Here is a 16,259-nt window from a genome sequence, read left to right as displayed (position 1 = left end):
GTTAAAGCCATAGGAAATATTATTGAATATTACTTTTTTTTAAATGCTATTGATCACATTGATGCATCTGTCATTCTTTCTTGTACCCTTTAAAACACCACCTTCACAATCTCCTCATCTTATGCTGTATATATTCAAGAGAGATAATAGTTTTCTGGATTCTTCAGGAATGAAAGGACATTGGGATCACTGAGTAGAAAATCAGTCATTGATGGTAGAGCAGGCTTGAAAGAACAAATGGCCTACTTCTGTTCCTATTTCTCATATTCTTGCATTCTCTTGAAACCAAAACATTCACAGAATGCCAGCTCAATGGTATCTCATAGCATAGGACTGGCGAATATTTCCATGTTTGGCCTGTAGTCAAAAGCCTTAAATTGAACAGCTACACCGCTCAGTAATGTGATCGTATAAGAACTTCTGATAATGGTAAAAGTACAGGAAATGGTATTCTGAGCAATGCTGAATGTAATGCAACTCTGGGGTTTGGCTCAGGAGGTCTCCAAGACAAAAGCTACCAATACATGAGTGTTAAAAATGCACATGAGAACATGGGAATTGCTAGAGGGACAAACACCAAACTCATTCTAAATCACCTTTTCTTTGCTGGTGACAGAAAGAGTTCTCCCTTTAACAGGCTGAGACATGATGGGAACAAACCCCAGTGGTGCAGAGCCTTACAAACCACTGGAGTGCCTTGGTCTTTTTCAGCACATCTGCCGCAATTCATAATCTGTTCATTTGATCAAGGTGACAACACAAATTTATTATATCTACTTGAGGACTTTCACTTCCATCAAGGAAGAAGTCCCATATCTGAAAGCTGCTTACCAACCAGATAGCCAGCAGCTCTTTGTCCTGAGGAGATTGTGGGTGGCATGGTGGCTCAGTGGTTAGCACTGCTGCCTCACAGCGTCAGGGACCTGGGTTCGATTCCAGCCTTGGGCAACCGTGTGGAGTTTACACATTCTCCTCATGTCTGCATGGGTTTTCTCCGGATGCTTTGGTTTCCTCCCACAATCTAAACATGTGGAGGTTAGGTGAATTGGCCATACTAGGTTAGGTGCATTAGTTAGGGATAAATGTAGAGTAATGGGGAATGATTGGGTAGGTGGGTTGGTGTGGACTTGTTGGGCCGAAGGGCCTGTTTCCACACTATAGGGCTTCTATTCTCTGAAAAGATCCACCAGGTTTAGTGGCCTCTACTGTTACTACACTTAGTCCTCAGCAATGTTGAGCAGCCATAAAAACAGATTCTGGTTAGTGGAGGATGTTTTGCTGGGGTCAATCTGGCAGATGCCAGTGCTGGTTGCAAAAGAATGGAAGAGTACACATGATGGGAGGGGCAGAAAGAGTAGCATGGAGACAGACTTCTATTAGATATGGTGTGTCCAAACAGGATGGAGTCCTACCCCCAATCTGGCTAAGTGTAAGGCTGTCAGATTTCATCTAGGAGTGTATATGCCGAATGTAAAATATCCTGGCGGTGAACAGAGGTCCTAATTAAACATTAATTGAGATTTGGGATCATGGCATCACATCAGCCAATTTAGGATGGTCATAAAGATATGCATGTCAAACATAGTAGATTCAGGGAAGGTTCCTTTGGATTAGAAAATACCAATGTAAATACCCAAAAAGGGAGGGAGGCTGAAAACAGGCAATGATAATCCAATTAACTAACGTCTGTGGTAGGGAAAATGTGAGAATTACTATTAATGGCATTTTAACAGGGCACTTGGATAAGTTCAAAATAATCTAACTAATATAGTGGAATTCTTTGAAGGGTAACTTGTGTTGTGGATAAAAGGGAACCAGTTAATATATTGTACCTAGGTTTACAGAAGGCATTTGAAAAAGCAGCCATGTCAAAAGAAACTGTGGAACATAAAAGCTCATGTTTTAGGGTTTAACCTATTAATGTGTGGAGAAAATTGGTTAGCTGACAGGAAGCAGAAAGTCAGCTGGATAGAGTAGATAAGGACAAAACGGGTCATTAAGCACAAGAACTGGGAGCAGAAGAAGACAATTCAGCCTCTCGATCCTGCTCCTTCATTTCATATAGAACACTGATCATTACAGCGCAATACAGGCCCTTCGGCCCTCGATGTTGTGCCCATCTGTGGAACCAATCTGAAGCCCATCTAACCTACACCATTCTATTCTCATCCATATGCCTATTCAATGACTATTTAAATGCTCTTAAAGTTGGCGAGTCTACTACTGTTGCTGGCAGTGCATTCCAAACCCCTACTACGCTGAGTAAAGAAACTCTGACATTTGTCCTATATCTATCACACCTCAATTTAAAGCTATGTCCCCTCATGCTAGCCATCGCCATTTGAGGAAAAAGGTCCACTGTCAAACCTATTCTGATTATCTTATATGTCTCAATTAAGTCACCTCTCAACCTTCTTCTCTCTAATAAAACCAGCCTCAAGTCCCTCAGCCTTTCCTCATAAGACCTTCCCTCCATACCAGGCAGCTTCCTAGTAAATCTCCTCTGAACTCTTTCCAAAGCTTCCACGTCTATCCTAGACTGCAGTGACCAGAACGATATGCAATACTCCAAATGAGGCTGCATCAGAGTTTTGTACAGCTGCAGCATGATCTCATGGTTCTGAAACTCAATCCCCTTACCAATAACAGCTAACACACCATATGCCTTCTTAACAACCGTATCAATCTGGGTGGGAACTTTCAAGGATCTATGTACCTGGACACAGAGATCTCTCTGCTCATCTACAGAACCAAGAATCTTACCATCAGCCCTGTACTCTGCATTCCTGTTACACTTTCCAAAGTGAATCACCTCACACTTTCCTGCATTAAACTCCATTTGTCACCTCCGGGCCCAGCTCTGCAGCTTATCTATGTCCCTCTGTAACCTACAACATCCTTCGGCAGTATCCACAACTCTACCAACCTTATGGTCGTCCATAAACTTACTAACCCATCCTTCTCTGCCCTCATCCAGGTAATTTATAAAAATGACAAGCAACAGTCGACCCAAAACAGATCCTTGCACTACACCACTAGTAACTTAACTCCAGGATGAATTTTTTGCATAAACCACCACCCTCTGTCTTCTTTCAGCTAGCCAATTTCTGATCCAAACCGCTAAATCCCCCTCAATCCCATGCCTCCATATTTTATGCAATAGCCTACCATGAGGAATCTTATCAAATGCCTTACTGAAGTCCATATGCACCACATCAATTGCTTTACCCCCTTCCACCTATTTGGTCACCTTCTCAAAGAACTCAATAAGGTTTGTGAGGCATAACTTACCTTTCACAAAACCATGCTGACTATCCCTAATCAACTTATTCCTTTCTAGATGACTACAAATCCTATCTCATAACTCTTTCCAACACTTCACCCACAACCAAAGTAACGATCACAGGTCTATAATTTCCAGGGTTGTCTCTATTCTCCTTCTTGAGAAAGGGAACAACATTTGCTATCCTCTAGTCTTCTAGCACTATTCCTGTAGACAATGACTACATAAAGATCAAAGCCAAAGGCTTGGCAATCTCCTCCCTGGCTTCCCAGAGAATCCTAGGATAAGTCTTATCTGGCTCAGGGAACTTATCTATTTTTTCCAGTTTCCAGAATTGCTAACACCTCCTCCTTATGCACCTCAATCTCAAGATGTGAGGCTGGAAAAGCACAGCAGGTCAGACAGCACCCGAGGAGCACGAAAGTCAATGCTTTGAGGCAAAGAGTTTGACATACTCGCTGTTTCCTGTTCAGTGGATCCCACAGGACAGGCAAGTGAACACTCAGGCAGAGCTTGGCTCGTTCTGGTTCAATCTGATCCAGCTAAGCTGAGGCCAAGACCAGTCTGGCTCAGTGTGGAGGTTGGGGGGAGGGAAAGGGTTGGGTTAGTATCCCAGCACCACATTCCTTTCTGAGCTCTGGACAAGTTGCTTCTGCCTTTGGGCCTTTGACAGAAACAAGCTGTGTTCAGTACTGTCAACACTACTGTAAGATAACAGGGGCACGATTCAAGAGTGTGCAAGGGAACACAGGGGGCTCCATGTGCATCCATCTCAGAAGTTGAGTTAGGACCACATGAGAGGGGGCAATAGACAATAGACAATAGGTGCAGGAGTAGGCCATTCTGCCCTTCGAGGCTGCACCACCATTCAATATGATCATGGCTGATCATCCTTAATCAGAATCCTGTTCCTGCCTTATCTCCATAACCCTTGAGTCCACAATCTTGAGAGCTCTATCCAACTCTTTCTTAAATGAATCCAGAGACTGGGCCTCCACTGCCCTCTGGGGCAGAGCATTCCACACAGCCACCACTCTCTGGGTGAAGAAGTTTCTCCTCATCTCTGTCCTAAATGGTCTACCCCGTATTTTTAAGCTGTGTCCTCTGGTTCGGCACTCACCCATCAGCGGAAACATGTTTCCTGCCTCCAGAGTGTCCAATCCTTTAATAATCTTATGTCTCAATTGGATCCCCTCTCAGTCTTCTAAACTCAAGGGTATACAAGCCCAGTCGCTCCAGTCTTTCAGTGTAAGGTAATCCTGCCATTCCAGGAATTGACCTCGTGAACCTATGCTGCACTCCCTCAATAGCCAGAATGTCTTTCCTCAAATTTCGAGACCAGAACTGCACACAGTACTCCAGCTGTGGTCTCACCAGGGCCCTGTACAGCTGCAGAAGAACCTTTTTGCTTCTATACTCAATCCCTTTTGTTATGAAGGCCAGCATGCTATTAGCCTTCTTCACTATCTGCTGTACCTGCATGCTTACCTTCATTGACTGGTGTACAAGAACACCCAGATCTCTCTGTACTGCCCCTTTACCTAAATTGATTTCATTTAGGTAGTAATCTGGCTTCCTGTTCTTGCCACCAAAGTGGATAACCATACATTTATCCACATTATCCACAGTAAAGCGTGCAGGATCCCAGACTTCATGAATTGAGGTGCTGAGTTCAAATCAGGGAACTCTGAACTGTTATAAAGTTCTGGTTAGTCCGCATCCAGAGTATTGCATTCTGTTCTGGTCAGCACACTTTAGGAAGGATGTGATGGTCCTAGGCAGGTGATCTACCAGAACAGTTCCTGGGTTGAGGAATTCTAGCAACAAGGAGAAGCTGTGGTTGTTCTCTCTGGAGAAAGTGATGGGAAATGCACAAGACTGACTGATTTCAGTAAGTTAGACACAGTTAAAGGGTTGCTCTAAGCTCATGTTACAAGAGCCAGGGACACAAATCTAAGGGTCTGGGTGAGAGATGATCATGCAAGATGTGAAGAGGAACATTACTTTTCATGCACTGAGTGGCAATGAGCTGGAACTCACTGCCCAAGAGAACATTGGAAATGGAAACAAGCATGGATTTCAAAAGGAAACTGGATGGGCACTTGGAATTCCTACAGTGTGGATTCAGGCTATTTGGCCCATCGAGTCCACACCAACCCTCTGAAGAACATCCCACCCAGACCTACCCCCTACTCTCTTCCTGTAACCCTGCATTTCCCATGGCCAATCCACCTCGAGTACACATCTTTGGACTGTAGGAGGAAACCAGAATACCTAAGGAAACCCACATAGATACAGGGAGAATGTGCAAACTCCATACAGACAGTGGAATTGAACCCAGGTCCCTGGCTCTATGAGGCAGCAGTGCTAACCACTGAGCCCCCATGACACCCTAAGGAAAGGAAAAAATAAAAGGCTGTGAGGATAGAGCGGATGAATGGGATGGCTGGATTGCTGTGAGAAAACCATAATTGATTCAATGGGACCTCCTTCTTTCCCATTTGGATGCTAAAGAATCATAATAGTACGATCAGAAAGGATATCAGTGAATGTTGAACAGCTGTAAGGCAGGCTTGTTTGAGAAAACAAATCCTGATCTTGTTAAATCCATTTTGGACTTTACTGAGAATAACTGTACCTTGAATTAAATATACATAAAGCAGATCCAATGTGATCCAGACTGTTACAGCAACCTAATGGCTTACCTTCGGGCCATCAGGTCCTGGTTTCCCAGAAAATCCTCGCTTCTCAGAAAGTCTATCAGGACCTGGATTTCCCAGTGGTCCTATACGACCTTCATCACCCTCTAGACCAGGCAGTCCCTGTGGCCCAGGTAAGCCTTGTGCTCCTGGTTTTCCCTTGGGGCCTTCTGGATGATAATGGTTGATATCATCTCAGCCTCAACTACCTTTCCTGTCCACTCTCCATAATCCTTCAACCTATTACTACTGAAAAATCCTAGAATCAAGTAATCCCTACCACATGGAAGCAGGCCATTTTGCCCATTGAGTTCACACAGACCCTTCAAACAGCATCCCACCCAGACCTACCACCTTACTCTATCCTTGTAACTCTGCATTTCCCATGGCTAATCCTCCTAACCTTTGGAATGACAGAGGAAACCAGAACACCTAGTAGCAACCCACACAGACACAGGGAGAACATGCAACCTTCATCCAGTCACCTAAGGGTAGAATCGAACCCAGGTCCCTGGCACTGCGAGGTAAGCAATGCTAACCACTGAGCCACTGAGCCACCCTGTCTACACCCCCCCCCCTCCACTTAAATCCCAGCATCCATGTACTCCGAGGTAGTAAATTCCACAGCTTTTCTCATCTTGGTTTTAAATCTGTTACCTCTTATTCTAAAACTATGACCTCTTGTTCCAGATTGTGCCATGAGAAAACATCCTCTTTATGTCAACTTTGTATATCCCCTTTAACGTCTTACAGCCCTCAATTAGATCCTTTCTCATTCTTCTAAACTCCAGATTGTAGACCTAAATTGTTCAACTCTCTTCATAAGACATCTCAGGTATCCCATTTATAAAATGAATAAAAAGGGGAGGTCATAGATTTAAAGTGAATGATAAAATAAGCAAGGGTGACATGAGAATTTCTTTCCACACCGCGAATAGTTTGGGTCTGGGATGCACTGCCTGGATATGAGATGGAGGTAAGTTCAAGGGAGGTATTCAAAAGGGCAATGGATGATTATTTGGATAGAAAGAATATGGCCAAAAAGCAAGACACTGACACTAGGTAATGACGCAGATTTGAAGAGGTGTTGCAGGCACAAAGGGCCAATGCCCTTCTGTACCGTAATGATTCTGTGATTCTGTGAACAAATGGGTCTTTTTCAGGCTGTTAGGAGTGGTGTGCTACAGGGGTCACTGCTGGGGCCTCAACAGTGCATAACTCATGTAAATGATTTGGATGAAGAGACTGAAGGAACGGCAACTAAATTGGCTGACAACACAAAGATAGGCAAGAAATTGGGTTGTAAAGCCAACATAACAGCCAACAAAATGAAATAGATAAGTTGAGTGGGCAAAGGTCTGGCAAAAAGATTATATGAGGTGAAGTGTGAAATTGCTCATTTTAGTAGAAAAATTATAGAGGACATTTATTATCTAAAATGATGATCTAGGTGCCCGAGTACATGAATCTCAGTAGTGTGCAAGTACAACTAATCAGGAAAGTTATTAGAATGCTATGTTTTATATCGATGGAAACTGAATCAAGAATAGACAGGTTATGCTTCAGTTATACAGGACATTGGTGAGACTGCATATGGAATACTATGTACACTGGTCACCATATTTAGCGAAAGAATATTAATGTACTGGGGAAGCAGTTCAGTGAAGGTTTATCAGTCTAATACCTGTAACGAGTGAATTGTTTTATGAAGAAAGGCTAGGACTGTACTGTCTAGAGCTTAGAAGTGTCAAAGGTGACTTAATTGAAATATATAAAACTCTAAGGAAACTTGATCTGGTGGATGCAGAAAGGATATTTCCTCTTGAGGGAGAATTTAAAACCAAGAATCGTAGTTTAAAAATAAGGAGTCATCCAAATAAGATAAACATGAGGACCTTTCTTTCCTTGAGTTGAGAGTTTGGAATTTCCTTCATTAAAAGGCAGTTAATGTATAATCTTTAAATAGATATCAATAGAAAGCAGGAGACAACAGCTTCGCTTCACTTGGAGGTTCGCCACTGATGATGTTACCTAGCCAGGTAATGAAACATCTGGATATCAGACCTACAGTTCAGTGAGCAAACCTACACCCCATAATCTTTAAGCGTTTTTAAGGCAGAGGCAGGAGATTCTTGATTACCAAAGAGATGAAGGATTTTCAGAGGCATGTCAGAATGTGGAGCTGAGGTTAAAATCAGATCAGTCATGACGTTATTGAATGGTGAAGCAGGCTTGAGGGCTGAGTAACCTACCCTTGTTCATTGTTTGTATGTTTTTAAAGCACACTGATTGTCATGCTCGAAAAGTAATAGCACAAACATGCAAAGTAGACAGTGCAATTACGCAGGGTGGGCAGAATGTGATAGCAGTCAGTGTCTAATTTGAATCTGCTGCCTGCTATGCTAACCTTTAACCTTGCAAATCCTGTTAATGCTCTCCTTTAAATGTACTGAATATGCCACTTCATAAGGAACCTCCTACTAATATTTAAATATGTCAGCAACTGAGTGCTTTTGGGTTTTGACAATTGCAGTTAGTTGAAGTCCGATGTACTGTATTAGTGAAGCAGCTCATACATTAGTCAGCAGGGACTGGTGCTCTTTTAGGCCTGAGATGAGGAGAAATTTCTTCACCACAGGCAATCCTGTGGAATTCACTACCACGGAAAGTGGTTGAAGCTCAAACATCATGTGTTTCCAATGAAGTAGATACAGCTCCTGTGGCTAAAATTATCATGGGGGAAGGGTGAGATGAGGATGTGGAACTCGATGGTCAGCCATGACCATTTTGAATGGTAGAGCAAGCTCGCGGGGTCTAATGACCTACTCATGCTCCTATCTTGCTAAAATTGACAATTCAAATTTCTCACAACATACTCCATTTGTTACATCTTTGCCCACACACTAACCTATATCCCCTTGTAGCTCTTTATATCCTTCGCACAGTTTACTTTCCTGATTATCTTTGATATCTGCAAATTTAGCAACTTTACCTTCAGTCCCTTCATCCGAGGCATTTACATAAATTGTACACCTTGAGGCCACAATACTGATCTCTGTGGCACACCACTTGTTACATCTTGCACCAGAGAATGACCCATTTATGACTATTATGGGTATTATTCTTGTAAGTTCGCCATTCTTCTATCCATGCTAATATTTAACCTTCTCTGCATGAGCTCTTGTTTTCCACAATAAACTTTGATGTGGCTGCTTATCAAATGCCTTCTGGAAATCTAACTATCCACTAGTTCCCCTTCATCTACATCACATGATACACATTCAAAGAATTCTAATATTATTTTCCTTTCACAAAACAATGTTGACACTGTCTAATTACCTTCAATTTCCCAAAATGCCCTACTATAACATCTTTGATGAAGCTTCTAACACATTACCTATGACAGGTGTTACGTTAATAGGCTTACAGTGTCCTGCTTTCCCTTTTTGAACAATATTTACATCTTCCAATCTAATTAAGAACAAGTGAAGTTTGGAAATATAAAACCAACACATCAGCTATTTCACCAGCCACTACTTTTAAGACACAAGGATGAAGTTTATTAGGATCTGGAAACATTTAGTTTCAAGCTTGTAATAAACTGACCTTGAACCTATTTAAAATTTGAGTCCTGTTTTATTTTCTTAACTTGAATCATTAAAGTTTAAAAATAAAAGCCTAAATGCGTTCTATTAAATTGGTTCAATGACATTGGTGGTGATGATGATGATTTATGTTGTATTTATTTGTGCTGGAGGGAAAAAAATAACTTCTCAGATTACCTTGGACAGTGGATAACAGAACAAAATAGGGGAGCATGGATCAGTCTGGTACAAGGAACTGGCTCTCCATTATAATGAGCTTAATTTACATTCTGTGGTATGATGATGTAGTACTGAATCAAGCAAATATCACATTATATCCTTCATTGCACTCCAACATTTGGTCATATACAGGAAATAGTTTGGTGCAAAACAGACACAGTACTTACCAGCAGTTAATTTGGACTTAAAGCACCTAACAACTAGGCTGTGAACATGCTGTCTGAAAGAAATAAATCGTGCCACTTGGACTGATTTTTGGTGTTGTACATCAATAGAACTCACCAGTCGTAAATCCTTGGAGAATAGCTTTGTAAACCACTGGTTAAATGCCAAAGCTGCCACGCTCAATGCCACATCTCTGTTAGACACGAAAGTTAGTAATATTTGATCAAGACAATAAACTTCGTAATTATATTTAGAAAAGCCTAACGTATTCTTCACTTTAGATGATGACTTGATGTTAAATTTCTAATTCACTTGAATGTAATTTGACCAGAAATCATTTTTGGGGGATTTTTGGCCAGGTATTTTTGTCTATTCGCCCAGTCTCTTTACTACTTACAACTGGCACTAATAGTGGCTACTAGGAGGGATCTGACAATGGCTTACTGTTACTGTTCCTGTGGTTTTCCTTCCTTCATCTAGGAGGGACTTGCAATCTCCTTACAGTCTTCTCTGTCCTATAGACGAGGGCTTTAAACTCTACTCATAATTCCTCCAATCATGAAAGTACCCTGCCTAAAGATGGATCTGGGTGACATAAACTCAGGCTGACAAGTACCAGGAAACATTAAAAGTGACATCTAACGTGATTATGATAAAGGTAAATAAGCCCTCAGGGTTTTTCCTCCATCTGCTTTCAGCTGACGAAATTAATAACACCATTTCCCTCCAGTGCCTCTCCACTGTCATTTAGCTGGATAAAACTGCACTTGTCTGGTTCCATTTTTACCTACCTAATTGGACTTAAAACATAATCTGTAGTGGCTTTATTTCTCACCTCCCACATTGTTATGTCTGGTGTCCCCCAATGATCTATCTTCAGCAGACTCCTACTTCTTCTCGACTTGATCTTTCACATGAACGCTGCTGATACCAAACTCTACTTCATCACCACCTAGCTCAACTCCCCAACTGTTACTTAGTTACCAGACTGTCTACCAAACTCTACGTTACGAACAGATGTTCTCTCCAATTAAATATTGAGGAGACTGAAGCCATGATTTTGATCCTCACTCCAAATTTTGTATGTTAGATCCTGAATCTAACCCTCTCCTAGGCAAAAGTCTTAGATTAAGCCAGTCTGTGCAACCTTTGTGTCACAGCTGATCCCAAGATGCATTTCCGATCTCTTATTTGCATCATCACTAAGATCATTTATTTCCATCTCTGTCACAAAATCAGACTTTGACCCTGCCACAGCTCATCTGTTGTTGAAATCCTCATTTGTACTTTTGTTACCACTAGATTCAACTATTTCACTCACTCCTGATCTTTCATATTCTACCCTCCCTTAAGTAAGGTCACATAAATCTCTGCTGCCCATGTATTAACTTGAGCAAGTCCCATTTCCTTATGATTCATGCATGTGTTTTCTGACGTACACCTATTCCTGGTTAAGGAATTTCTTGGATTTTAAAATTCTTATTCTTGTTTTTAAGTTGTGCCATGGCCTCGTCTCTCAATATGTGGAGTTTCTTTCATCATCACAACTGTCCAAGGTATCTGTTCTCCTCTAATTTTGGCCTTTTGTGCATTCCCAAACCTAAATATTTCATCACTCAGCTGTCTAGACCCTACATTCTGGAGTTCAATCTTTCCACCTCACACCTCTCCCTTAAAATGCTTTTTAAACCTACCCCTTTGACAGAACTTATGGTTCTGTGACCTCATGTGATTTGGTGTCATATTTCGTTTGTAATGATCTTGTGAAGCATCTTGGAATGTTTCAGTATGTTAAAGGCGCTATGTAAATATAATTTATTGTAGTTTGCACCACACAAGCACCAATTAATTTCTATTCCAAATGAGAGAATATACAGCTATGATAGCTCTCAGACATAAAGACATTTCACTGGAGAGTAACCAGCATCAGTGGAACAGTATCAACAACAAAAGGTACATTCAGGATACAATGAGACCAAATGAACATTATTCCAAAAACTATCAGTTATAGAACATGCATTACATCTTTTACATTTGTTAGTATCTTCCTAGATTTTAATTATTCATTTTACTGTTAAGAACCCATTACTATGGATTGCATGTTGCCCAATTATGTGAAGATAGTGGGACTCAATGTGGGATAGGGCAACACTATTGATTTTTGGACTAATAACAAAGACAAATTTCTACACCTACTTCTGATGTGATCCAGGTTGCACCGACTGATAAACAAAGTATTTTAAATTTTAGCTTACTTAAGTGATTTGAAAGGAAGATTTGGGCTTGACTCACCTCGTATCCAAGTGGCTGAAATCTAGCAGATTAAATTCCTTGGTATTTTGGCTGTGGTAGATGGTATCTACATCCTCGGAGGAGAAAAAAAAAGTCTGGTTGATCGATCACATTTGAACCGCTTCACAAAAGCAGCAGGACTAATTTTATATGTCAGCTTCATGAGAATGTATGTTTCTAAATGTTATACAGCTGAGACCTGGGCTAGAGAGGCAAACCAGAATGTAATAGGGATGCCAGTCTAATGTCAGCAATGGGGATAATACTAGAATACAGAATCATAGATTTGCCTATGGTGTGGAGTCCGGTCATTCAGTTCATGGAGTTCACATTGACCCTCCGAGGACCGTCCCAACCAGACCTCCTCCCACCCTATCCCTGTTACCCTGCATTTCCCATGGCTAATCCTGCTAGCCTGCACATCCCTGGACACATTGGGTGATTTAGCATGGCTAATCCATCTAACCTGCTTATACTTCAACTGTGGGAGGAAATTGAAGCACTTGGAGGAAACCCATATAGACATGGGGAGAATATGCAAACTACAGAGCTGCCTAATGGTGGAAGCAAACTGGCGTTACGAAGGAGCAGCTAGCCACTAAGCCACTGTGCCACCCTAAAGATACTAGAATCTGATATTATGGACAATCAATCTGAATTTGGATAAATATCAGTTGATCAAGAATTTGAAAAGGAACCTAGCTGAATTTCCTAGGTGATAATTAGTATGGCAGATAGGGATCATCTATCAAAGTTATTTACTTTGACTTCGAGAAAGTATTCAACAAGGATCCACATAACAGTGTGAAATTGGAATTTGGAATTGGTTAGAAGATAGGAGATAGAGAATAAAGATAATAGGTATGTATTCAAAATGGGAGGATGTGCTCTTGTAATTGAACCTTAGTTTTTCATTATATTTCTAAACGACTATGAAGAAATGGCTATACATAATCATTTGCTGATGACATGAAGACAGGTGGCAGTGTTAATTGTGCAGATAGGAGCAGAAATTTACAGAAAAAACATTGTCAAATCAAATGAGTTAACAAATCAGTGGCAGACAGGATTTAAAGTGAGAAAGTGTGAGATTAGTCACTGTGGACCTAAAAATGTTAGATCAGAATACCTTCAAAATGGTGTTATGTTAAAAACTGTTTGTGAACAGAGATATTTAGGGGCATAGATACAAAAATCACTAAGTGTTAGTGAATAAGTTCAAAAAATAATTTAAAAAGCTAATGGAATGCTGGGCTTTGTCTCAAAATGACTGAAAAGCACAGAATGAAGATTATGGGCAGGCTTTGGGTCAGGATCCCAACATCAGGGTCAAATGGGGGACATAACTCTGCACTGGTTGGAAGAAACACATCATAGAATCCCTACAGTGTGGAAACGGTCAATTAGAGTCATAGAGATATACATCATAAACACAGACTCTTCGGTCCAACTTGGCCATGCTGACCAGATATCCTAAATTAATCTAGTTTCATTTGCCAGCATGTGGCTCGACACCCTCTAAACCCTTCCCATTCATTTACCCATCCAGATACCTTTTAAATGTTATAATTGTACCAGCCTCCAACACTTCCTCTGGCAACTAATTCCATATAAGCATCACCCTCTCCCTGGAAAAGTTGTCCCTTAGATCACTTTCCAATCTGTCCCCACTCACCTTAAATGAACGCCTTCTAACTTTGAAGTCCCCTATCTTGGGGAAAAGACCTAGGCTATTCACCCTATCCATGGCCCTTATGATTTTATAAACTTCTATAATATCATCGCTCAGCCTCCACTATTCCAGGGAAAAAAGCCCAGGCCTATTCAGTCTCTTCCTATAGCTGAAACCTTCCAATCATGGCAACAACTAGCAGTGATTGTCTGAACGTTGATGAGGAAGTAGTCACAGGACAGGCTCAATGTCTAAGTAAAGATAGCTAGTGGGCTTTAAAAGTTGGAATGCCCTCCAGCATAGAAAAAGTTGCAGTCTGCATTCAGGAAAGTGTGTGCACATCCAACTAAAGCATTATTCTCTGTTCTTTGTTAAACTGAAAGTAAAAACTGACATCAGTGGCAAGGCTCCCACCAAGAGGTGGAGCCCCTCCTCTGGGTAACATATGAACACGCCAGACAGAGTGGGTCTCATGGCTACCTAGAGCACTGGTATCTCAGATGTGCTGTCAAAGGGTCACCAAAGCAGCTATCTGACCTCTGGCAACATGGGAACCAAGAGGCCAACAACAGGCTTTAATAGCTTAATAATCACTGACCTAATTTGCTACCTATCACTTGAAAATGGGTAGCCCTTCCATTGTCAATCTCATGTTGGGAAAAATACCCTGAGGAAAGAATGGAGCCAGCAAAAGGCACACTAGATGGTGTTTTGAATTATTGTACCCGCCCACCTCCAAACTTTCCAACATTATAGCATATAAAGCTCTGAGTGGTCCCCATATGGAGTACTGCACTAAGTTCTAGGCATTTGGATTTCAGGAAGGAGATAGTAAATTTAGAGGGCTGAATTGCAGACAGGAAACACTGGAACTAAAGGATTAAATTATGAGGACAGACCTTCATTTCCTGAAATATGCAAGATGAAGAACTTATCCAGTTTAAGATGAACAAAGGGCGTACAGAAACAGGAGTAGACTACTCAGTTCCTTGTTCTGCCATTCAATTAGATCACGGCTAATTTGTATCTCAAATGAAATTTTCAATTCCTCTGGTCAGCAAGTTTTATCCACAAATCCACAAGAAGCTTTATCCACAAATTGAAGCTAGTGTGTGAAAGCATAAAGTAATTTTTCACAAATAAAAAGTGCTGGAACTCTGGGACAATTCAAACTGACAATTCACTCTCAGTTTATTTCTGAGCATAACACTGTGCAACAATATTCAGGTGACTCTCAAGTTACAGGAAATCAGTAATTTATTCACTTTATTAGCCAATATTAATATTTTCAATGTTATTCCTTCCAATTTGTAGCCAATTTTCTAATTACGAAATATGTGCCACACTAGAGGGCTAGCAGTCTCTGAATCAGAAGTTATGAATACAAGTCCCATTTCAGAAATTAGACACAAACCAGGGCTAACACTATGGCATATTAATAAAATGTAAGTGCACAGTTGAAGTGCCATCTTTCAAATGATACTTCACATGAAAGATCCCACCTACCCTCTTAGGTGGATGAGAAAGATCAAATGGCTTTATTGGAAAAAAAAGGGTTTTGTCCTGCAATATCTATCTCTTAATCAACATCATACAAAAAGATCATTTTGTCCTTGTTACACTGCTACTCATTGGAGCTTGCAGTTCAAAACTTGGATGCCAACCTTTGGACATGTCAAGATAAACAATGTTTTCAAAAAAAGAACATTTTGGGTTTTCTTTAGTCAGCAAAGATGTTATATCATTGCAAATCATTATTTTTATAAGGTCCTGCACCAAAAAGCAGGCTCCAAATTTCAAAACTTATTTTTTCTACAAAAGATTGTTGTAGTAATCGCATGTCATACCATGCAGTGTTTTCATCAGTCTACACCAGCATTTACATCATCTTCATTTTCCTAACTTTCTTCATACCATGATTGTTGCATATTTTGCATTCGTTTATTTAATTTCAGCTGAAAGACTTTCAAAAGACTTGTGTTTAATGTCGACATACCCACTGGATTTCTTCCTTGAAGGGAAATCCATTGTAATCGCACAATGCAGCATAAGTCTCTGAATAGCCACCTGGAAATTAAAACAATCATGAGACTAGGAGGCCATTCTTTGGGGCAGTACAAAACAATTCTGCTCTGAATGAACAACGATCATATACCTATACCTCAAAGGTGCTGACCTTAATCAGCGCAGCAGACATTTGAGCAAAGTTACTTATCTGACTGGAGGCAGGAATTCCATCAAAGAAAAGTTGGGCTATGCAAAGAGGAGCAGATGGGATCTGAATGGAAGCAAGGAGAATAACCTGCCCGTTCCCATTTTCCCCT

The 16,259-nt window shown here is 40.9% G+C and overlaps 1 protein-coding gene across 1 annotated transcript in view; it reads right to left on the bottom strand.

Annotated features, from left to right (window-relative positions):
* Positions 1–16,259, bottom strand: part of carmil2 (capping protein regulator and myosin 1 linker 2) — a 197,408-nt gene that overhangs the window by 118,921 nt on the left and 62,228 nt on the right. Inside the window, exons 7-9 of the mRNA XM_072547440.1 lie at positions 15,932–16,002; positions 12,264–12,337; positions 10,089–10,164 (exon numbers count right to left, since the gene is read on the bottom strand). Coding sequence (XP_072403541.1) covers positions 10,089–10,164; positions 12,264–12,337; positions 15,932–16,002 — 221 coding nt within the window. The remainder of the gene's footprint in view (positions 1–10,088; positions 10,165–12,263; positions 12,338–15,931; positions 16,003–16,259) is intronic.

Source organism: Chiloscyllium punctatum, chromosome 26 (genome assembly GCF_047496795.1).
Source record: "Chiloscyllium punctatum isolate Juve2018m chromosome 26, sChiPun1.3, whole genome shotgun sequence".
NCBI lineage: Eukaryota > Metazoa > Chordata > Chondrichthyes > Orectolobiformes > Hemiscylliidae > Chiloscyllium > Chiloscyllium punctatum.
Note: the sequence above shows the minus strand (reverse complement) of the source record. Positions and strands in the feature narration are given on the sequence as shown.